At 46.3% G+C, this 24,404-nt stretch overlaps 1 protein-coding gene across 1 annotated transcript in view; it reads left to right on the top strand.

Annotated features, from left to right (window-relative positions):
* The window catches only part of LAPTM5 (lysosomal protein transmembrane 5), a 52,407-nt gene that overhangs the window by 12,803 nt on the left and 15,200 nt on the right, over window positions 1-24,404 (top strand). The window contains exons 2-6 of the mRNA XM_048826202.2: window positions 5,682-5,775; window positions 9,287-9,363; window positions 10,166-10,294; window positions 12,066-12,191; window positions 16,244-16,339. Coding sequence (XP_048682159.1) covers window positions 5,682-5,775; window positions 9,287-9,363; window positions 10,166-10,294; window positions 12,066-12,191; window positions 16,244-16,339 — 522 coding nt within the window. The remainder of the gene's footprint in view (window positions 1-5,681; window positions 5,776-9,286; window positions 9,364-10,165; window positions 10,295-12,065; window positions 12,192-16,243; window positions 16,340-24,404) is intronic.

Raw genomic sequence — 24,404 nt, 5'->3', positions numbered from 1 at the left:
TGATAGCTGCTTTCAACTACCTGAAAGGGGGTTCCAAAGAGGATGGCTCTAGACTGTTCTCAATGGTAGCAGATGACAGAATGAGGAGTAATGGTCTCAAGTTGCAGTGGGGGAGGTTTAGATTGGATATTAGGAAAAACTTTTTCACTAAGAGGGTGGAGAAACACTGGAATGCGTTACCTAGGGAGGTAGTAGAATCTCCTTCCTTAGAGGTTTTTAAGGTCAGGCTTGAGAAAGCCCTGGCTGGGATGATTTAACTGGGAATTGGTCCTGCTTCGAGCAGGGGGTTGGACTAGATGACCTTCTGGGGTCCCTTCCAACCCTGATATTCTATGATTCTATGATTCTATACACATTCAGTGAAGCAGGAATCAGGCTTTGGTTCAGGCTTCGGTCCCCGCTCCCAGGGTCGTGTAGTAATTTTTGTTGTCAGAAGGGGGTCGTGGTGCAATGACGTTTGAGAACTGCTGCATTAAGGCCACTTTAGACTTCCAGAGCAGGGTAAAGGGGGCTGAGTATAGATTCCGAAGCCAGAAGGGACCATTGTGATCATCCAGGATAGCCTCAGACTATATGATCACAACGGATCCTTTCTGGCATTGGATTCCATGAAGCTCTATTCTGGCAGCATAAAGGGGCTTTAAAGTAATGAGAAACAAGCTCTTAATCTTCCAGTTTAGCAAGACAGGATTCTCCTCTGACATACACTTGGCTTTACACCAATATACCTTCGGCTACATCAGCAGTTACTCCTGATTCATGCCATAGGGAATGAGAGGACAACCTGGACCTCTTACTGCAGAATTCCCCCTTTTTATAGAAATTAGTGATGAGCCTGCATTGTGAAGTTCAGATCCAGACCCTGATTCAATTTTGAATCCAACTGGGAACTAGAGTTCATGTCCATTTGGATTTGATGACCCCACAGTTCAGTCTATTTGCAAAATTCAGTTCTGCAACCAAAAGTGAACTCCCCTAATGTTCAGTGGCTTCGGATCCACTGTTTCACTTGAGTTTCTGTTGCACAGAAACCTAAAAAAGTCATTTCCTCTTCTGTTCCCCACAATAGCACTTGAGGCATTGACTTCGCAGCAGCAACAAGGGAAGAGAAAGCTCTGAGCAGCTCTTCCATCCTCAAACACCTCCCAACAAAGTTGCAAAGTTCGTTCCCACACAGAAAAAGTAGCATGTAATGTTAGCACTTCATAGAATCATAGAATATCAGGGTTGGAAGGGACCTCATGAGGTCATCTAGTCTAACCCCCTGCTCAAAGCAGGACCAATCCCCAATTTTTGCCCCAGATCCCTAAATGTCCCCTCAAGGAGTGAACTCACAACTTCAGGGATATTGCACAGTACAGACAGATGTATCTATGTGATAGACCAGGAGAAAACAAATGGGTGTCATCTACATAGGATTCTTTCTTCCACGTATAAATATATATCCTGTTTTTCTTGCATTCACACCAGTTGAGACTTAGGGAATATGAGATCGATTCCTGTCTCTGTCACAGGCTTCTTGTGTGATCTCGGGGCAAGCCACTTAGTTTCTTTGAGCCTCCATTCCCCATTTCCAAAGTGGAGACAATAATCCTCCTTTTCTCCCACTCTTTGCCTGGTGTATTTAGATCGTGAGCTCTTCAGGGCAGGAATCGTCTCTTACAGCGTAGCAAAACAGGGTCCTGAGCTAGTTTGGAGTCTCCAGGTGCTATCATATTACAGATAAGAGTAATTTTTCTTCTGCTCAGTTAGACACACAGCTCTAGGCTTGATCGCTTCTCTGTTTGCTACTTTCAGGGTTGTTTCCTGTATGCACCCATTGCAAACACAAGTACAAACCACAGCTATTCCTGTCCGTCATCTTCCGCATCATTTTTCAGGTTACTTTCTCAAAATACTCTGAGAAGCTGTTTGAGCCAGATAGAATGTATGCAGTTATTTATCTTGTGGGGGATATGATCATACTTCCTGTGCCTGTCATAGGGTCCGTTATCTCATGATCAGCTCTGCAGAGAGATCTGTGAAGTCTGGCTGAGCTCACGGCCTATCTCATAGGCTTCTTCTTGACAACACTTCAGCACTCGCTGATGCCTTGTGAACCTAGTAGTTTAAGTAGTATGTCCCTCCAGTGCTGCCTGTGGCACCAGGAGTATCGCAGAACATTGGAGCTTCTGGGGACACCACTGAGTCCTGCTATGGGTAGAGATGGTCAGGAATTTTTCAACAAAATGTTTTTTCTATCTCATTCATCCAAACCGAAACATTTTGTGGGAAAGGGTCAATTTGGACAAAACTTTCCCCCATGAGGGATGGAATTTTCTAGTCAAAACCAGAGAGTGCCCCCACAAATTGCTAATTGCCTGGAGGCCTATGGGACTCACACGGAGTAGGGGTGACCTGGATTCATTTTCCTGCACTGCCTGATTTGAGCAGGGACTTGAATCCAGGGGTCCCACATCTCCAGTGAGTGCCTGAGCAAGAGTCAGTCTCTGTCTTGCTTTCTCAAGATCTCCTGTTGGAGCTGTTCCACAATATGCAGTGGGCCAGAGAGAGATTCGCTAGCTCAGTGGTTAAGGTGCTCCCTGGGTCTGTGAAAGAGCAGAGTGCAAGTTTCTCCCTCCGAATGCTGGACTTGACTCTGGCCTCCCACGTTCCAAGTGACTGCCCCACCCACAAAGCCATTCTGGGGTGGATCTCTTGCTCTGTTTCCCTGCCATTTTTGGAAAGGTCTCCGTTTTGCCCCAGTGCAGAATGGGAAAGTCTTCAAAATCTCAAGCAGTTTTTTCAGATGAACAGAGTGGCTGCAGGGAGATCCAATAACAAAGGAGCTGGGCGAGTAATAGCAAGATGGCTACAGAGAAACAGGAGGTAATTTATTAACTGGAATCCATAATATACAGTGTACGCTCATGGCATATAACGCAATGTACATGCATGGCTCAGAACATACAAGCGTGGCCCCCAATGTCCACATACGACATGCACCAGGGTTTGTACAGGTATGGGCTACAGGCTGAGTCCTATTTATGGAGCTCATGCCGCATATTCAAATTCTGCAGAATCTAAATTTCTATTTTAAGAAAGAAACCTCATCAAGTTACTCACCCTGATGAATGTGAAGGAAACCTTCCAAGGGTAAGCAATGTGGCACTTCCTTCCTGAGTCTGCAGGCAGCCTGAAGCAATGCCTCTGTGAGGTGTCAACTCAACTGCTCCCTCATTGGTCCTATTGGGGTGTTATCTCTGAAAGCTAATGATGGCTCTTTAAATGTCACCCGAACTATGTCCTGGCTGACCTTTTGGCAACGGTGTGAGGAAAGGGCACGGCAGTGAAATCTGCATGGGCCGGGTGTCGCTACAGAGAAGGAAATGCAGAGAGAAGAAAGAAGGAGAAATACGACAGGACTGGGGGAGAGAAACAAAGGAAGGAAGAGAAACAAAAGGCAGGAAGAGCAATGGGCTAAAAGGGGAGCCTATTTTTCCACCCAGTGGTGTTGAAAGTTTCAGTAAAGCACCAAACCAGTAAGAAATAATGGTGATTTATTTATGCTTTATCAGCTGGAGCTCTGCTGTGGTCCTCATTTTATGATACTGCCAGCCCACAAGTAAAAATACTCTCTTCCCAGAGGGAGTCTGATATCCCAGACACCTGCTGTATGTAATGTCTGTACATTATCAATCTGTAGTGGGATGCAGCTCTGGACTGACTGCAGGACATTAACTCTCTGCTACACCAGGTGTAGTAAGGGGCTGGTAGCAAGGCTACATTTATTTCCATGTAGTTTAATCTGGAAATTCCTTCTGCAGTTTACGATGGCTATTATCAGGTTGAGCATCTCTTGGGATGTGGAGGACCCCAGTTCACGTCCCTGCTCTGACTGATTTGAAGCAAGGACTCAGACCTGCCTCTCCTACATCCCATTTGAGTGCCTCACCCACCAGGCTGTTCTAGGGGTTGTCTCACCTGTGTTTTTTCATGCCAGAATCCCAAAGGCCTCATTTTCGCTCCACATAAGAACAAAAACAAATTCCAAAGCCTCCATATTCTTGTTGTTCTCTGGCCAGCCCTACAGGCGGCAGCCATCACTCGGAGGGTACTGTCAAAGTTCTCAGCCCCCAGCAGCTCCCATAGTGATTAGGGTTACTACCTGGTCAGTATTTGACCGGCTTGGCCGGGTTTCTTTTTATAGATTTGCCAGTTGCCGGAAAAATAATTTAATCTGCCGGGAGTTTTTTTACATGGGTCTAAAGATTTGCATTATTATCACAGTGTTGTTATCTAATGTTAAAAGTTTCTGTGTCTGCTGTTCTCTCTAACGCAGTTTAAGCAATAACAGATCAAAACTGTTGAAAATACAGCAGCTGTCTGCCCAGCAACTGCACCCTGTGTGCGACAAGGTTTGAGTCACAGGACAGGGTGGAGAAGTGCTCTGTTGCCAATCTTACTATATGTGTTATCTCTCTAGATACTGTAAGTGGCTGTTGAAGGGGTGGGGGTTGAGGAGTTGCCTTGGGTGGGGGGTGTTGGATGGGGTTTTTTTGCATTTCAAAGGTGGTAACCCTAAATTGAGCTGAGCTCTTTGGAAAATCCACCCCCTTCTCTTTAGGCCTACATGAGCACCAAGCTCTTTTGAACATCAACAATCTTTGATGTTTGAAAGAAAAGGAGTACTTGTGGCACCTTAGAGACTAACCAATTTATTTGAGCATGAGCTTTCGTGAGCTACAGCTCACTTCATCAGATGTTATACCGTGGAAACTGCAGCAGACTTTATATACACACAGAGAATATGAAACAATACCTCCTCCCACCCCACTGTCCTGCTGGTAATAGCTTATCTAAAGTGATCAACATGGCCCACCTGTTGATCACTTTAGATAAGCTATTACCAGCAGGACAGTGGGGTGGGAGGAGGTATTGTTTCATATTCTCTGTGTGTATATAAAGTCTGCTGCAGTTTCCACGGTATAACATCTGATGAAGTGAGCTGTAGCTCACGAAAGCTCATGCTCAAATAAATTGGTTAGTCTCTAAGGTGCCACAAGTACTCCTTTTCTTTTTGCGAATACAGACTAACACGGCTGTTCCTCTGAAACCTGATGTTTGAAATAAATTCCTCACCACAGAACCTACAAGGGGGTTGAGGAAGAAGCAGAGTGTTATGGTGAAAGCACAGGACCGGGGCTGACTGAGTTCTTTCCCTCGCTCTCCCACAAATTCTGTCTGTGACCTTGGGGAGGTCCCATCGGTCTGTGCCTCGGTTTCCCCTCAGTCTCTCACAGAGCAGTTTCAGCAAAAACAACGAGAAGTCCTTGTGGCACCTTAGAGACTAACAAATTTATTTGGGCGTAAGCTTTCATGGGCTAGAACCCACTTCATCTGATGCATGGAGTGGAAAATACAGGAGTAGGTATAAATACATGAAAAGATGGGAGTTGCCTTACCAAGTGTGAGGTCAGTCTAACGAGACAATTCAATTAACAGCAGGGTACCAAGGGAGGAAAAATAACTTTTGTAGTGGTAATGAGAGCAGTTTCAATCCATTAACGTTTGTATGGCACTTGGAGACTCTGAGGCGGGTTGTGCAGTAGGAATTCCAAGCAGTAGTGATCTCTGGAAACTGGTTGATAAGAAATTGGCAGGCTGCCTGCATAACCATCTCCTCTGTTTTGCTCTTCTAGGTCATGAGCATACTGCTCTTGATTGAGTACTCGATGGAGGTGGCTACTGGGAAAGGCTACTGCAAAGTCCTGGACAAGGATTACTACATAATTGGTAGGTTCAGTAGATGGAAGAGAAGCCAGAGGAGAAGCTGAGAGGGCTGCGTTTGAGAGGGTGCATTCAATCCAAGGTTGTTTCTTCTCCAAATCTTCTTCAAACCAGTTGTCAGATGCTGCAGTTTAGAACTGAGGGGCAAGAGCTGAAAACTTCAGACCCAGATCCGACCTAAAACAGATACATAAATTAGGGAGTAAATAATAATAATCCTCTGTTTTTTTTGTATACTGGGAGAGAGCTTTCCAACCACAGATCTCAAAGCCCCTGGCTAATATTAATTGATTAAATCTCATAACAGCCCTGAAATAGGTGAAATTTTTCTGAATTTCAAATTTTCAATGATGCAAAAATGCAATTTCAAAAATGCAATTTTTGATCAAAACAAGACCAATTTTTATCAGTTTTTTATTAGCTACAGAGCTGATTGAAATTTTTCAGTGATCCAGATCTGTAATGTTAACATTTCGGGGGGTGGGGGTGGGGGGCGGGAAATGAAATTTGAATAACTAGTAGAAAAGTCCCACAATTTTGTTTTTATTTTTTTCAACCAGTGCTACCTGGCATGTCTATAGGCGTTGTACACATAAATGTATATGCTGCTTAGCAACATTTTTGAACCGCTGTCAAATATAAAATGTTCCCACAAGTAGTGATGTATAAAAATGATGATTTGTTTCCAAAAATTTTTTGAAAAAAAAAAATCATTTAGTGACAATACATTTCACATTTTACCAACCCTGAATTAAATGGCCAGTTTTAGCAGCAGGGAAGATGTCAAATGATCATGAAGTTTCCATACAAAAATAAATTGTTATCCAAGCTAGACATTGCATTTCACAAACCTTGAGATTTCTGCTTAAAAACAGAATGATTTTGTGTGAAAACAGTACTATTTTTTAACAAAACAAAATTAAAAAGGCCAAATTTGGCATATATTCCCTCTCCCACTCGCCTCCCAAAGTTGCAGTATTTTGCAAATTTCCAATGAAATCCCGAACGCTTGCATTTGAAGGTGCATCACAAATATTTCACAGAGGTCTATTCATGAGATTGCTGGCATTTTTTTTTCTGGTCAGACTGGAAATACCACAAAGAGCAACTTTTATAGTTCCAGAAATTAGAAGTGAAAACAATGTGTTTAAACACTGCAAAATGCTCAGCTTGAATTCAAATACAGAAATGGAAGAAGATTTGGGAAATTCATCCACCCCCCACAAAAAAAACTGGTTCTCTCACTCGTCCTCAACGCCTTTTGTTCTGTGTGTAAATTGCACCAGAGTGGAGTGTGTTAATAATACCCTAGAATGTTGTGAAACTCTTTACCATTTCCTGTGAGTCAATTTACACCCCTTCAGCTTTTGCTTTCCCATGAGAATTAACTAAAAGTGCACACATTTGTATTTAAACTTTTAATTTCATTATCGTTCTCAAAAGCTTTGCAGCAACAACTTGCACATTTCTACTGTGTGATATCATGCACTACAGAAATGTAAAACAAACAATAGTGGAAGAGAAGAGCTGAGCGACAATTTTAACCCACATGGGAGATTTTCAAAAGCGTTAGGTGTCCAGATCTCATTGACTTTCAATGGGAGTTGCATCTTTATTTGGTCTTTGTGCCGCATGGAAAGGCCAGACCTCTAACACGCCTTAATTCCATTTGTGGTGGCTTAATTTCCTTTGTTTTTGTTTTAATTCATATATAAAAATGTATGACTGCAGTAATAATGACTAGGAGTTGTCATCACAATCTTGATGGACTCATTCAGGGGAAGCAGCAGAGCTATTCAGGAAAATAGTGTGCGTGCAGCTTTTGTCATATGGACCAGAACCCCCTGCACTGGAGGCAGAACATGCTTGAAGGACCGTTAGGTTTATTTCTCTTGCCAATCCTGTCCTGCCCTTGAACCCAGCTGTTCAGAAGCAGCACTCTGCAGTGTATCAACAGCCCAACAACCTAAATATCCATCTCCAGCAATCAGCAAATGTGACTATTAAAACCACAGTTTACGAGCCCTGCCTGCATTCCCCCCCCCCCCCCAGTTTATTGGGCCATAAAATAGAAACAGGCCTCTTTGCATTCAATGGGAACATTAGGAGTCATTCAAAGTCCCTTCTAGCTGCATTCAGCACACTAGCTCTGATGTGGCCAGAAGTTAATCAAAACACACATTTGGCAAACAAAACCTGTTTTTTTATTAGTCCCCTTGCTATGGTTGCAAAGGCCCAGTATAGGCTTCATCAGACCACCGTGGCGTACACTGTTGATACCACATTTGCAATGAGAAAGGACTTTTATTTCATAACATACTTCTCCCTGCTCATGAAATTCCTGGGTATCTCTGGGAGACTCAGCTGGGGGAGCAAGCAGTGATGCATAGAAACAGATGCGTGCGCGCGCGCAAGAGAGACCACGTTTATTCATTTGCTGGCCTGTGTGTTTGTATAAATCATGGACTGGGGCAGTCTCATGAGATACACACACCAATTTGGGGAAGCTTTCACCAGCAGCAGTGAAATCCCCAAGCAAAGTGGACAGGCTGGGGGGAACTATCCTCTTCAGATATGCACAGAGGTCTTCAATGGCAGCTTAGACCATGGGTTTGGGGCTGGGAGAGGGCAGGAAGCATGTCTAGTGCGACTGTGACTACACACCAGCCAAATCCCCCCATGTGAGTGGGAGGCAGGATCCAAAAGCCGAAACCCCTATAAAGGAAAAGGAGGACATTGTTGTTACTGTCGCACACCGTGGGCTGTTGTAGCACCTGTAGAAGTGCTCCCTGCCCTGGGGAATGGAAAGGAGAATTCTGCAGAGTAGATAGGAACTCAGGTCTGGCACTGTGGATCCAGATTTGATCCTTCACATGAGGGTGTTTGGGAGAAAAAAAGACATGATTCTATCAATTCAAGCCCCCTGCAATACAAACCACAGGTGCAGAGTGAGTCTAGGGAAGAACAGATATAGCAACGCCCAAGAATGAGTCTCAATCCATAGAATCACAGAAGTTGGACATGGAAAGATCGTATTAGGCTTTTCCCTTATAGTCTATTCTCCAGTGCTTCATCCACCACAGAAGTAAATGTCCCACGCAATGGGTATTCTGCTACTTGTTTTGGGAGACAATTTGCCCAGCTTAACACCCCTTGCAAAATATTTATCTTCCACTGACAACATATCCTTATATAATTCCCTGGTTAACTGTGTCATGTCCCTGGCTAGCAGCTGCTCCGTATAGAGGGTAAGAGCCTACTACTGGTGGCACATGGCAGAGGTGCTTCTTTAGCTCATGGGATGGAGGCAACTGGATTTAGCAGTGACGGTCCTGCGTTCAATTCCACCTGAGGAGAAGTCATTATGTTGAAGTAAAAGCTTTGACTTATGGGACCAAATCCTCCAGTCTTTAACTCAGTTAAAATTTCCATTGAGCACTGATTGACTAAGTAGTTCTGGCCCATGATTTGAAATGCTTCTGTGTTGCATTGGGATCTTAATATTATTATTTATTAGCGGACATCACCACCAGCTTCCTGTTGATCTTCATGCTGTTTATCGTCAGCTTCTACCTTCTTTATGGAGTGGTGAAGGTATGTCATTTTAAAATAACTTTCAGTCTTGTTTTTGTACGGATGGAGGGGAGGGGAGATTATTTACAATTTCAAACCCATTGTACTGGTCACTCACAAATTTGCTCAAAGTCTGGCTGTGCCTACTAGGGTTAGGGGGAAATTTTCCATCAAAATTATTTTTAATGGAAAATTGGGTTTTCAATTAAATGATTTTTTCATGCCAAGAGTCTGCTTTCCACTGACAATTAAGATTTTTTGTTGAAATATTTCAGCCGAAACCTAAAATATTGTTGATTTGGAAATGCTGCCATGGTGCCGAATTGCAGTTGTTCTCCTATATGGGCTGGTCAGACTACATCTCCCATAATGCACCATAGTCAGCAACTCCCATGATGCAACTGTCCCCCTCTCCAATAAGAGAAACCATGGTGAATCATGGGAGATATAGTCTGACCAGGGTGCTTAGCCTAGAGAGGAGAACAGCAGCTTGAGGCCCCCGAACTACAATTCCCATGAAGCAAAGTGGCAGAATTTCCAAATTGAAATATTTCAGCTTTCAAATTGCCATAAAAAAATCTAAATTTTCCATGGCAAAAAAACAAAAAAACAAACCCTATTTTTTGAACAGCTCTCATGTCTATAAGGTAGATTTCTAATACACCTGTCACACTAATATCTAGAGTTAGGTGTGGAATTTCTTGCCGGGGTGTGTGTGTGTGTAATTTTTTCTAGCTGTAACAGCACAATAGCACTATAATAGCCCTTTCTAATCAATCCCACTTGAATAGAAATAATCAGTTGCCTGCTCTCTCTCTCACAGAATAGGGAACGCCTCTTGATTCCATTCCTGGCTTTGCAAATCATGGATTTTCTCCTCACCCTCTTCACAATCTTCAGTTCCTACATTCAAGTCCCTGAAATGCTGTCATTTGCATCCATTAGCCATGTGGTAAGTAAGAAGCATGAGCCCACTTTCAGGCTGCCGGGGTGCAGATATATAGCAGTATACGTGAAACTAAACTTGATGGACTAGACAAAGGCCCCAGAGAAGCAGGAAGGCTAGTCCAGTAGTTAGGATTGTCACCAGGGTCTTTGGAGACATGGGTTCAAGTCTCTGCTCCGCCACAGACTTCCTTTGTCATCTTGGGCAAGTCACTTAGTTTCTCTGTGCCTCAGCTCCCCACCTGTACCCTGGGGCTACTAGTACTTCCTTCTCTCACAGGATAACTGCATTAAAAAGATGATGAGCTGCTCCGAAGCTACTGTGATAGGGCTACATAAATACCTAAGGCAGATAGGCTAGTGATCTACTCTGACATAGGACCCCTAGCAGGATACTTGGTGCGCTATATGAACAAGGGGTGAATGTCTGGCCCCACTGAACTCAATGGGTGTTTTGCCATTGATTTAAATACAGCCAGGATTTCACCCCCAAAGTCCACTGCTAGTCTTACAACCCTGTGTAACTGGAATCTCTGCCCCACTGCAGGAATCATTCATTTAATATTCATCACATTTCCTATAACCTCACTTGCCTGATTCATCACACTCGATGTAATTTATTTACAGTAATAAAAGCAAAGTGACAGCAGGTTAAGGGTTGGCCAGGGGAACATTTGTGTCTAAGATGATGGACCGGAGAGAGGTCTGACAGTGGAACTAGAGAGTACTTTAAAGGGAAACTGTAGTGATGAATTCTCCTCTCATGCCATTGATAACTAAATACATATATTTCATCTCTGGTCAAAAGTCAAACTTCAGGCCTAAACAGTAAGCATCAAACATGATATTTAGGCATCAAAATCAGGAGCAATTTTCAGAGATGTTGAAAGCCAGCAGCTCCCATCAGCAGGAGCCCAGAAACTCTGAGAACTGGGTTTTTGCATGAAATTCAGCCCATTTATTGGGTGCCTAAATATGGATTTTGCTGCCTCTCCTGCCTACATCCCCAACACCCCAAGTCTGAAAAAATTTGGCCTGCACTATACTTTCTAGACTGTTTTTCGGAAAACTTTTATGGGTGACAGGCCTGATTCACCATTGCCCTTCCCCCTTGTGCCATCAGGTGCCCTAGTGCAAAACAGGGGTAAAACACCACATTTTACATCCACTTTGTACTGGGGTTAACAATCATGCAGGGGACCAGCTCCCCATTGGCAGTCAGGGTATGTCTCTATGGCAGTCAGAGGTATGACTAACACATACCCAAGCTAGCTTTGATCTAGCTACCAATAAGAATATCACTGAAGCTGCGGCAGCGTGGGCTCACTGATCAAGTATGTATCCAGGGCCCCAGGCATAGGGGGTGTTATACAGCCCATGCTGACACGCATGCTGCCATGACTTCCCTGCTCTGTTACCCAAGCTATCTAGATGAAAGCTAGCATGGGTATGTCTACACATGCTGCAGTCACACCTCTGATTGCAGTGTAGACAGACCTTAAGGTCTGACATACTGATAGCAGTGTAGACATAACTTAATCTGGAGCACCTCAGCAGCATAAAGGCACCTTCAAGTGCCACTTAAACTTGAGTCCACTTGAAGGTCTATTTACACTGTCAGAGTGGCATAAAGGGGTTGTGGCATAAAAGAGAGTAAGGCCCAAGTGCAGGATAAAGGAGAATCAGGCCCTTTATAGCTAAGGAAACACCCACAAATATGGCTCTTTCGTTTAACCAAAAATAAAGCCTTGATCACTCTGGCATTTTTGTCTCTGTAGAAAGCACACACGAAGTTTCCCTTCCTGGCCGTGCAATTACTGGATTTCTGTCTGAATGTCTTAACACTTTGTAGTTCCTACATGGAGGTCCCAGGCTATCTCAGCTTCCACTCAGCGAACCAAGAGGTAGGTAATAAATGAACGACAAGCATGAGCCCGGACAACAAGTGCCATGTTGTGCTTTAGCCTATCAGGGAAATCAGCAAAATGTTCATCCAGTTTTTTTCTGTTCTGAAAAATGTTTCTTTAATACTTGCTGTTAGAGCAGCACCCCCAGCTCTGCTCTGCTCAGTGCCAAAGGTCGTCTGTAGGGAGGGATGAAAGTAACCTAAGGGACTTACCGGTATGCAGGGGGGCCAGGGTCCTGAGCAAGGTCAGGGGGTGGCTCAACCGGAAGGGGTGGGGCTAGGATGACCAGATGTCCCGATTTTTGGGTCTTTTTCTTATATAGGCTCCTATAACCCCACACCCCCGTCCCGATTTTTCACACTTTCTGTCTGGTCACCCTAGATGGAGCCTCGGGCGGAAGGGGCGGGGCTTGGGACAGACTCACCCAGCCAGCCCTTCAGTGTGGCCTGGAGGCAATTTAAAGGGCTCCCGGCCACTGCCACCATCGCTTCCCCCGGGCTCCAACAGCAATTTAAAGTGTCCGGGGTAGCAACAGCCGGGAGCCCTGGGCCCTTTAAATCACCGCCAGAGCCCCATGGTAGTGGTAGCAGCAGTGGGGAGTCCCGGGGCTCTGGCAGCGATTTAAATTGCCGGGCCCCAGGGAATTCAAGAAGGATGTGGATAAATTGGAGAGAGTCCAGCGAAGGGCAACAAAAATGATTAGGGGTCTGGAACACATGAGTTATGAGGAGAGGCTGAGGGAGCTGGGATTGTTTAGCCTGCAGAAGAGAAGAATGAGGGGGGATTTGATAGCTGCTTTCAACTACCTGAAAGGGGGTTCCAAAGAGGATGGCTCTAGACTGTTCTCAATGGTATCAGATGACAGAACGAGGAGTAATGGTCTCAAGTTGCAGGGGGGGAGGTTTAGATTGGATATTAGGAAAAACTTTTTCACTAAGAGGGTGGTGAAACACTGGAATGCGTTACCTAGGGAGGTGGTAGAATCTCCTTCCTTAGAGGTTTTTAAGGTCAGGCTTGACAAAGCCCTGGCTGGGATGATTTAACTGGGAATTGGTCCTGCTTCGAGCAGGGGGTTGGACTAGATGACCTTCTGGGGTCCCTTCCAACCCTGATATTCTATGATTCTATGATTCTATGGAAGCTGCCCCCTGCCAGTACGGTCGGCTTTATACCAGCTTGGACCGTACCGGCTTACTTTCATCTCTGTCTGTAGGACTTTCTAATCAACATCACTGTGCCCTTCCCTGACAGTTTGCTTGTGCAGTCATCATTTCTTAAAAGCACAACTCGTTTTGCTGTGGCAAATTTTGTGGGTGCAAATTAAATCGGCAAAACTGGGAGGCTGGGAATTGGCCTCCCTGAGGACATACCTTCACTAAGGCTCTGATTCAGCAAAGCACCTAAACTAGGGTTACCAACTTTCTACTTGCACACAACTGAACACCCTTGCCCCGCCCCTATTCTGATGCCCCACCCCTGCCTCGCCCCTTCTCTGAGGCCATGCCCCCTGCTCACTCCACTCCCCCCTCCCGCTGTCTCTCGCTTTCCCCACCCTGACTCACTCACTCATTTTCACCGGGCTGGCTCAGGGGTTGGTATGTGGGAGGCGGTGAGGGCTCTGGCTGGAGGTGCGGGATCCAGGGTGGGACCAGGGATGATGGTCCCTGGTCCCACCAGGATGCAGGAGGTGGTTCCAGGATGGGGCAGGGGGTTGGTGTGTGGGGGTGTGTGAGGGCTCCAGCTGGGGGTGCAGACTCTGGTGTGGGGCTGGAGATGAGGGGTTTGGGGTGCAGGAGGGGGCTGAGGGCTGGAGGTGTGAGTTCCAGGGTGGGGCCAGAAATTAGGGGTTCAGGGTGCTTGAGGGGGCTCCAGGCTGCGGCAGGGGATTCAGGTGCAGGGTTGGGGGTTTGGTCTCTGCCTGAGGGTGCGGGCTCTGGTGTGGGACCAGGGATGAGGGATTTGGGATGCAGGAGGGGGCAACAGGCTGGGGCAGGAGGTCGGTGTGTGGGAGTGTGTGAGGGCTTCAGCTGGGAGTGCAGACTCTGGTGTGGGGCTGGAGATGAGGGGTTTGGGGTGTAGGAGGTCTGCTCCAGGCTGGGACCAAAGGGTTCAGGGTGCAGGAGGGGGCCCCGGGATGGGGAAGGGGAGAGGGGTGCGGAGGTGGGGAGGGCTCCAGCTAGGGGTGCAGGCTCTGGGGTGGGGCTGGGGATGAGAGGTTTGGGGTGCAGGAGGGTGATCCAGGCTGGGATCAAGGGGTTCGGAGGGCGGGAGGGGGATTGGGGCTGGGGCAGCAGGTTGGGGCACAAGACGGGGTCGGGGTGCAGGCTCCGGATGGCACTTACCTCAAGCAGCTCCCAGAAGCAGCTGCATGTTCCCCTTCTGGCTCCTATATGGAAGTGCGGCTAGGTGGCTCTGTGCACTTCCCTGTCCGCAGGTGCCGCACCCGCAGCTCCCATTGGCCGTGGTTCCCAGCCAATGGGAGCTGCGGAGCCGGTGCTTGAGGTGGGGACAGCATGCAGAGCCCCCTGGCTACCCCTACATATAGGAGCCAGAGCGGGGACAGGCCGCTGCTTCTGGGAGCTGCAGGGAGCCACGGCAGGCAGGGAGCCTGCCTTAGCCTTGCTGCACCGCTGACCAAACTTTTAATGGTCTGGTCAGCAGTACTGACCAGAGCCACCAGGGTCCCTTTTCAACCAGGCATTCCAGTAAAAAACCAGACACCTGACAACTCTAACCTAAGCACATACCAAGTCCAAGCCTATTCAGCAAACCAATTAAACATGACAGGTTTCAGAGTAACAGCCGTGTTAGTCTGTATTCGCAAAAAGAAAAGGAGTACTTGTGGCACCTTAGAGACTAACCCATTTATTTGAGCATGAGCTTTCGTGAGCTACAGCTCACTTCATCGGATGCATACTGTGGAAACTGCAGCAGACTTTATATACACACAGAGATTCTCTGTGTATCCGATGAAGTGAGCTGTAGCTCACGAAAGCTCATGCTCAAATAAATGGGTTAGTCTCTAAGGTGCCACAAGTCCTCCTTTTCTTTTTGCAATTAAACATGATTAACTTTAGCCACAAGCTTAAGTGCCATTAACTTCAATGGGTTGGGATCAGCTTTTAGATAACAAATCAATGAATTAAAATTAAGTGAAAATATTCGGGCCAGTTGAAAATTTTCCATCAAAACTGTTTTCCTGTGGAAAATTGAGGTTTTCATGAAACTAGATTTTTCATGAAAAGTGTCTGCTTTCTGCAGAAAATTTTTTGTTGAAAAATAGAGCATCTGAAAACTGAAATATTTTGGCAAAAAAAGAAATACTTCAGCCAAAACCGGAACTATTTCTGATGCAGAGAGGGGACAGCGAGGTGCATGATGGGAGATGGAGTCCGATCATGGAGCCTGGTCTATTGCAGAGACTGGGAGCATGAGGCACATGGACTATAGCTCCCAGGAGGCACTGCAGCAGCATTTCAGAATCAAAATATTTGGTTTTGGCCAAAATATTTTATTTTTTGATTAAAATATGTTGGGGATTGATTCCTCCCTGCCCCCACCGCCCAAAAACTTGAAATTTTCCATGGAAAATGTAGATAATTTTTTTGTTTTGTTTCATTTTTGTTGATATTTTCTGTTTGGGGCGGGAGGGGCATTCTGACCAGCTCGAGATCTGCCTTTGCTGATCAGAGCAAGGCATTTTGCCCATGGAGATGCCATTACACATTTCCCTGTCAGAGTGGGTGCAATTAAAGGTGGGGGCTGGATCCACCCAGGGTTAATCAAAGCCCCGATTCAGGCCAGGAAGCACTGGCAGACACCTGGTTATCAACAGGAAATGAAAAACTGTCCCTTATGGATTACTACTTTCCCACTTCAGCAGAACCAGAATGTTTGGTCCTTTAAGTCATGAAAGCTTTCCCTGATAACAGGGAAAACAAGGAATGTGTCTCCAAGGAATCAGACCAAAACTGTCAACTGATTTCATCTGGCCCTTGATGTTGGAATAAAGACATATGACTATCATGGGCACTTCCCTTTCCTTTCAGAGCTTCCTGCCAAGCCAGGAGAAGTTGTCTTCCGAGGAATATGCAAAAGTGATGATCACCTTCACCATCACATTCATCGCTGTCCTCCTCCTAAAGGTAACCCACCATATGCTGGAGGGTAGGGATAGGATACAGAGGGACCTAGACAAATTAAAGGATTGGGCCAAAAGAAATCTGATGAGGTTCAACAAGGACAAGTGCAGAGTCCTGCACTTAGGACGGAAGAATCCCATTCACCGCTACAGACTAGGGACCAAGTGGCTAGGCAGCAGTTCTGTAGAAAAGGACCTAGGGGTTACAGTGGATGAGAAGCTGGATGTCAGTCAACAGTGTGCCTTTGTTGCCAAGAAGGTTAATGGCATTTTGGGCTGTATAAGTTGGATCATTGCCAGCAGATCGAGGGACGTGATCGTTCCCCTCTATTCAACATTGGTGAGGCCTCATCTGGAGTACTGTGTCCAGTTTTGGGCCCCACACTAGAAGAAGGATGTGAAAAAATTGGAAAGTGTCCAGCGGTGGGCAACAAAAATTATTAGGGGGCTAGAGCACATGACTTATGAGGAGAGGCTGAGGGAACTGGCATTATTTAGTCTGCAGAAGAGAAGAATGAGGGGGATTTGATAGCTGCTTTTAACTACCTGAAAGGGGGTTCCAAAGAGGAGGGATTTGGGCTGTTCTCAGTGGTATCAGATGACAGAACAAGGAGTAATGGTCTCAAGTTGCAGAGGGGGAGGTTTAGGTTGGATATTAGGAAAAACTTTTTCACTCGGAGGGTGGTGAAGCACTGGAATGGGTTACCTAGGGAGGTGGTGGAATCTCCTTCCTTTGAGGTTTTTAAGGTCAGGCTTGACAAAGCCCTGGCTGGGAGATTTAGTTGGTGTTGGTCCTGCTTTGAGCAGGGGGTGGGACTAGATGACCTCCTGAGGTCCCTTCCAACCCTGATATTCTATGATTCTATATTGCCTGGTTTTCTCAGGAAGGTCAAGCAAATGTTTGCTGCCTCATGAGACATGAGGAATTTGCTCCTCCTCTCCAGTCCTGCCATTAGAGGCACTTACTGAGCTCAACAGGAGCTGTGCACGTAAAGCAGAGCCTAGATACTGGAGACAAGTGTAGGAGAGAGGTCTGAGATTCAAATGATTCTGTTCCCTACCTCTGCAGACTGCAAACATGAAACAAAACCTCTCCAAAGCTCCATCTCTCCCCACTCTTTATAAATGACACCAGCACATCAACCTCCAGGAGATTCGTGAGTTGGGAACAAAAGATGAGGGGCAGTTCGGCTGTTGTGTGCCAAAACAAATCACATCAGTACACAGTGGGTCAGATTCTTGGCTGGTTAAAATCGGTGTAGCTGCGCTGACATCAGTGGAGCTTACTCCAGTTCACACCAGCCGAGCTGGGGGTCTGGGGCTGCCCTAACATGTAATTAAAAGCCCACCCACTCCTAACCCCCCCGGCCTTTTAGAAAATCCTTTCGCAGTGGAGTTTTCTAGTCATCTGTTGATGGCTCAGCGAACAGGTTTTTAATTGACTAGTTTCAGACCATTTCAGAAAACCACAGACATCTCCAGCTATTCCAGCAGATGCTACCTGAATGAAAATGCTATTTTCAAGTGGAGATTTTTTTTTATTAAGATTCTTCCCAGGCAGCCAGACTAGCCAATATGAAGCACAATGTCTTATCTGATTGCACTTCTGACATGACTTCATCATATCTTTTAATATTAGCAGAGCAGGGAGTGGGGCCTGAGGGCTGTGTAGAAGTCTGACTAGCAGGACTGGCATAGCACTAGGGGCATTCCAGCAGAAGGCTTAGTGCCCCTGGCAAATAGAACTCGGCTTGAATTTACTACATGTTTAGCTAGATGGGTATGCAACATATCATGGATTTTCACCACAAAGCTTTCCTCCTCGTGTGCTGGAGACAATAGACAGAAGGGTATGTGAATGTGACTCAACTCCTCTGAGATGGGGCAGTATAATGCCAGTGTGTGTGTGTTACACCAGTAAAATCCAGACTTCAATGGAGCTATGCCAGTCTGCACCAGGTGAAGATCTGGCCCATAGTGGCATGAATAACTCTTAAGTTGTGCATGGCTAGGGCTGGTGCCCAGTAAGTATCTGATTTCTTTGCTGGGGGATGTGATAGTAGCAACTGAATTCAACATGGCCACTTGCTCAACAAGTCATTGTGCTTGAGAGGAGTCGAAACACCCTGGGGTTGAACTTCAGCTGGTACAAATCAAGATTAACTTCAGTGGAGTCAACAGAGGTACTCTGGTACCCAATGCACAGCTACAGACTAGGGACCCGAATGGCTAGGCAGCAGTTCTGCGGAAAAGGACCTAGGGGTGACAGTGGACGAGAAGCTGGATATAAGTCAGCAGTGTGCCCTTGTTGCCAAGAAGGCCAATGGCATTTTGGGATGTATAAGTAGGGGCATAGCGAGCAGATCGAGGGACGTGATCGTTCCCCTCTATTCGACATTGGTGAGGCCTCATCTGGAGTACTGTGTCCAGTTTTGGGCCCCACACTTCAAGAAGGATGTGGATAAATTGGAGAGAGTCCAGCGAAGGGCAACAAAAATGATTAGGGGTCTAGAACACATGACTTATGAGGAGAGGCTGAGGGAGCTGGGATTGTTTAGCCTGCAGAAGAGAAAAATGAGGGGGGATTTTGATAGCTGCTTTCAACTACCTGAAAGGGGGTTCCAAAGAGGATGGCTCTAGACTGTTCTCAATGGTAGCAGATGACAGAACGAGGAGTAATGGTCTCAAGTTGCAGGGGGGGAGGTTTAGATTGGATATTAGGAAAAACTTTTTCACTAAGAGGGTGGTGAAACACTGGAATGAGTTACCTAGGGAGGTGGTAGAATCTCCTTCCTTAGAGGTTTTTAAGGTCAGGCTTGACAAAGCCCTGGCTGGGATGATTTAACTGGGAATTGGTCCTGCTTCGAGCAGGGGGTTGGACTAGATGACCTTCTGGGGTCACTTCCAACCCTGATATTCTATATTCTATGATTCTATGGTGCTAGTGAGAGGAGACGTGGGCCCTACGAGGTGGGTAGTGTCACAAATAGATTTCCGCGATGTGTGCCATACGAAGGGGAATCCTGAAACTTTTGCCTGTTGTAATAGGGGGTCACTGCATGTAAGAGGTTGAGAATGGCTGGCATCATCATCACCATGTGGCATGTAGGGGCCCATTATGCTAGGTGCCGTACAAACAAAGAACCAAAAGATGGTTCCTGGCCCAAAGAGTTTACAATCGTAGACAAGAGACAACAGATGGGTACAGAGAGGGGACTACAAGGACCTAAGATATAAATATATTTTATCACATCCCTGTGAGGCATCTCACAGCTTGACTGATCTCACAGTTAGGAAGTTACATCTGCTTCTCAGATTAAATTTACCTTTGAGGGGGCTCTCACTCGCCATGGCAATGACAGGTGAATCTCTGCTACTCCTGACTGACAGCATAATGCCACTCTGCTCCCTGAAATTGACAAAGACATGTCACCTAGAGCTTCACAATCCGGGTGCTGTGATATTCCCTTCACTTTCCTCTGGTGCATATTGACACTGAGGGCTGGATGCAGAAGCAGCCGTGGCTATTCAAATAAGGGACAAGTTCCAAGCGAGAGAGTATTGATGGGGATCATGGTTACAAATGGAAATATTGTAGATCTAAAAAGGCCATTTGGTCCATTTAAGCTCATCAGTTTCAATTCACTGTTCCCCTCCAGGAAAGCATCTCAAGGCCCCCTGGGCCAACCCAGTATCTTTTTGCCTCAATTGCCTTGCCTATTGGCCCATTGCAAGCATTTATTGTCCTTCCATTCAAACATCGTGGTTCCTGTATATCTGGTGCCATCTGTTCGCCTTCTAACTTGACATTAATGCCCCATAGCTCTGTCCTCTATGCTCTCTTCCAAAACAGAACATACCGTGCAGGAAAGCGAAGAGAAGAAGAGGGTCATTGGCGAGAGAAGAGAGGGTCATGACTAGGGCCCTACCAAATTCACAGTCCATTTTGATCAATTTCATGGCCAGAGGGGTTTAAAATTGGTCAATTTCACATTTTCAGCTGTTTACATCTAAAATTTCACAGTGTTGTAACCCTGGGGGTCTCAACCCAAAAGGTATCTGGAAGTGGACCTATCTCCCCTCTTCTCCCCCCCGCCCCCAGAGCTGCCATGCAAGGGAAGGACAAGTCCTGTCTCTCCCCAACCCAGCAGGGACTTGCAGCTAGGAGCCCCCTGGCTGGGGCACTCCCAGAAGCAACAGGGAGATCAGATTTCATGGGGAAGGGCTTATTTCATGGTCTATGACATGTTTTTCACAGCCATGAAATTGGTAGGGCCATAGTCATGGGTTCTATTCCACTGTATGCCACTAACTTCCTGGGTGACCTGTAGCAGGTTACTTAACCACTCTGTGACTTGGGTTTCCCATGTGCAAAGTGAGCCAGACGGCCCGGTGGTGAGGGCACTAGCTTACAATGTAGAAGACGTGGGTGCAGTTCCCTGCTTTGTTATAGATTTCCTGTGTGACATTGAGCCAGTCACTTAGCCTCTCTGAGCCTCAGTTACCCATCTGTGAAATGGAGCACAGGAGGCTAAATATATTAAAGATGGGCAGTGCTTTGCGATCTACAGATGAAAAGTGCTAGATGTTATACTTATCTATCCCTGGGGCAGGGAGAGGTGATCATTATCAAGTGCTTTGAGATCCTCAGATGAAGAAAGCTTTAGAGATGCAAAGTGTTGTTGGTATTATTAAAATTACTGCCTATTGTTCAAGCGATGCTATACAGGCTTTTCTGGAGATGATGGGTGTACAGGAGAGGAGGAAAACAGAAGGCCAGAATTGCAGAGCATCCCCTTCCAGAGCCGTATATTTCCTCCCCAGCCATGTACACTAATAGATACCTGGGTCTGATGAAGACTTAAATATGTTGTATCATAAAGCTAACTAGCTTCCCCTCCACCACCCACAGGGAAAAGCGCAGAGGAGCTATCAGAAACAAATCTGCAGGCATGGTGTGGGATGGGAGGCAGGTGGGGATTTTTAACGTACTTTAAAAATCAATTGTCGGTGTCATTTCTTATGACGATTAGTTCTTTATTAGCGTGAGATCAGGCATGGGCAGTTCAACACCCCCTCAACACACGGGAAGAATTAGTAGGGGAAGCAAAAGCGGATGGGACCCTGGGAGGCAGTGACCATGAGATGGTCGAGTTCAGGATCCTGACACAGGGAAGAAAGGAGAGCAGCAGAATACGGACCCTGGACTTCAGAAAAGCAGATTTTGAAAACCTCAGGGAACTGATGGGCAAGATCCCCTGGGAGAATAACGTAAGGGGGAAAGGAGTTCAGGAGAGCTGGCTGTATTGTAAAGAATCCTTATTGAGGTTACAGGGACAAACCATCCCAATGTGTGGAAAGAATATTAAATATGGCAGGCGACCAGCTTGGCTTAACAGTGAAATCCCTGCTGATCTTAAACACAAAAAAGAAGCTTACAAGAAGTGGAAGATTGGACAAATTACCAGGGAAGAGTATAAAAATATTGCTCGGGCATGCAGGAGTGAAATCAGGAAGGCCAAATCACACTTGGAGTTGCAGCTAGCAGGAGATGTTAAGAGTAACAAGAAGGGTTTCTTCAGGTATGTTAGCAACAAGAAGAAAGTCAAGGGAAGTGTGGGCCCCTTACTGAATGAGGGAGGCAACCTAGTGACAGAGGATGTGGAAAAAGCTAATGTACTCAATGCTTTTTTTGCCTCCATCTTCACGAAGAAGGTCAGCTCCCAGACGGCTGCACTGGGTAGCACAGCATGGGAAGGAGGTGACCAGCCCTCTGTGGAGAAAGAAGTGGTTTGGGACTATTTAGAAAAGCTGGATGAGCACAAGTCCACGGGGCCAGATGCGCTGCATCCGAGGGTGCTAAAGGAGTTGGCGGATGTGATTGCAGAGCCATTGGCCATTATCTTTGAAAACTCATGGTGATCAGGGGAAGTCCCGGACAACTGGAAAAAGGCTAATGTAGTGCCAATCTTTAAAAAAGGGAAGGAGGAGGATCTGGGGAACTACAGGCGAGTCAGCCTCACCTCAGTCCCTGGAAAAATCATGGAGCAGGTCTTCAAGGAATCAATTCTGAAGCACTTAGAGGAGAGGAAAGTGATCAGGAACCATCAGCCTGGGTTCACCAAGGGCAAGTCATGCCTGACTAATCTAATTGCCAGTTATGATGAGATAACTGGCTCTGTGGATGAGGGGAAAGCAGTGGATGTGTTATTCCTTGACTTTATCAAAGCTTTTGACATGGTCTCCCACAGTATTCTTGCCAGCAAGTTAAAGAAGCATGGGCTGGATGAATGGACTATAAGGTGGATAGAAAGCTGGCTAGATTGTTGGACTCAACGGGTAGTGATCAATGGCTCCATGTCTAGCTGGGAGCCAGTATCTAGCGGAGCGCGCCAAGGGTTGGTCCTCGGGCCGGTTTTGTTCAATATCTTCATTAATGATCTGAAGGATCGCATGGATTGCACCCTCAGCAAGTTTGCAGATGACACTAAACTGGGAGGAGAGGTAGATACGCTGGAGGTCAGGGATAGGATACAGAGGAACCTAGACAAATTAGAGGATTGGGCCAAAAGAAATCTGATGAGGTTCAACAAGGACAAGTGCGGAGTCCTACACTTAGGACAGAAGAATCCCATGCACTGCTACAGACTAGGGACCGAATGGCTAGGCAGCAGTTCTGCAGAAAAGGACCTAGGGGTTACAGTGTACGAGAAGCTGGATATGAGTCAACAGTTGCCAAGAAGGCCAATGGCATTTTGGGATGTAAATGTAGGGCCATTGCCAGCAGATCAAGGGACGTGATCATTCCCCTCTATTCGACGTTGGTGAGGCCTCATCTGGAGTACTGTGTCCAGTTTTGGGCCCCACACTACAAGAAGGATGTGGAAAAATTGGAAAGAGTCCAGCGGAGGGCAACAAAAATGATTAGGGAACTGGAACACATGACTTATGAGGAGAGGCTGAGGGACCTGGGATTGTTTAGTCTGCGGAAGAGAAGAATGAGGGAGGATTTGATAGCTGCTTTCAACTACCTGAAAGGGGGTTCCGAAGAGGATGGATCTAGACTTTTCTCAGTGGTAGCAGATAACAGAACAAGGAGTAATGGTCTCAAGTTGCAGTAGCGGAGGTTTAGGTTGGATATTAGGAAAAACTTTTTCACTAGGAGGGTGGTGAAGCACTAGAATGGGTTACCTAGGGAGGTGGTGGAATCTCCTTCCTTTGAGGTTTTTAAGATCAGGCTTGACAAAGCCCTGGGTGGGATTATTTAGTTGAGGATTGGTCCTGCTTTGAGCAGGGGGTTGGACTAGATGACCTCCTGAGGTCCCTTCCAATCCTGATATTCTATGATTCAGCCCATTGCCAGATTGCGAACAATGAGAATTACATGACATGCATTCACCGCAATTGCCGTGCTCCTGGCACGCCTTCCCCTCAATTCAGTCCAATGCTATCTGGGCATGGTGGTGTAGAGCCATGTCCCATTACGGCTGACAGCACCTTGGCTTCCCCAAATGGCTCCTGGTGCTTGCTCTGTATTATTTCTCTCTGCGGCTGGTGCTGTGCTGCTGGATGGGTTGAAGAGACTGGGTAACCAACCGGGACTGTGAGCCTGGTGCTTGTTTCACTGCCTAGTGGAGCTACAAGTGCCAATGTAACTCTGACAAGGAACTGAGCCGCACAGCTATTGCTCTTTGGCATCCATGCTCTGAGCACCCGGGGGTCTGCAAATCAGAGCAGGGGTCTATAAACACGATGCAGACAACTACACTTAGAATGCTGCCTGGGTTTTAAGATTAAATGCAGGTAACTCCCTGCAACTTTAGCAAGAGTCGGAGCTGAATGAAGTGCTGAAGTGACCATGTTTGGGCCTTCTAAACATTCCGGTAAGGTCATGAGCAATATTTGATATAGCCGGGGGAGAGAAACCAAAGAGCTTGTGTCAGATCTCCTGTGGAATCCACCTGAAAAACCTCTGGTGTGTCTGGATGAGAGAGCACATTTGCTTTGATTCTGTTGCTCTAGGGGCCTAGACTGTAGAGATTTCACAGGTTCAGGGCCTGCTCTTGTCA

This window comes from Caretta caretta, chromosome 19 (assembly GCF_965140235.1).
Source record: "Caretta caretta isolate rCarCar2 chromosome 19, rCarCar1.hap1, whole genome shotgun sequence".
Lineage (NCBI taxonomy): Eukaryota > Metazoa > Chordata > Testudines > Cheloniidae > Caretta > Caretta caretta.
Note: the sequence above shows the minus strand (reverse complement) of the source record. Positions and strands in the feature narration are given on the sequence as shown.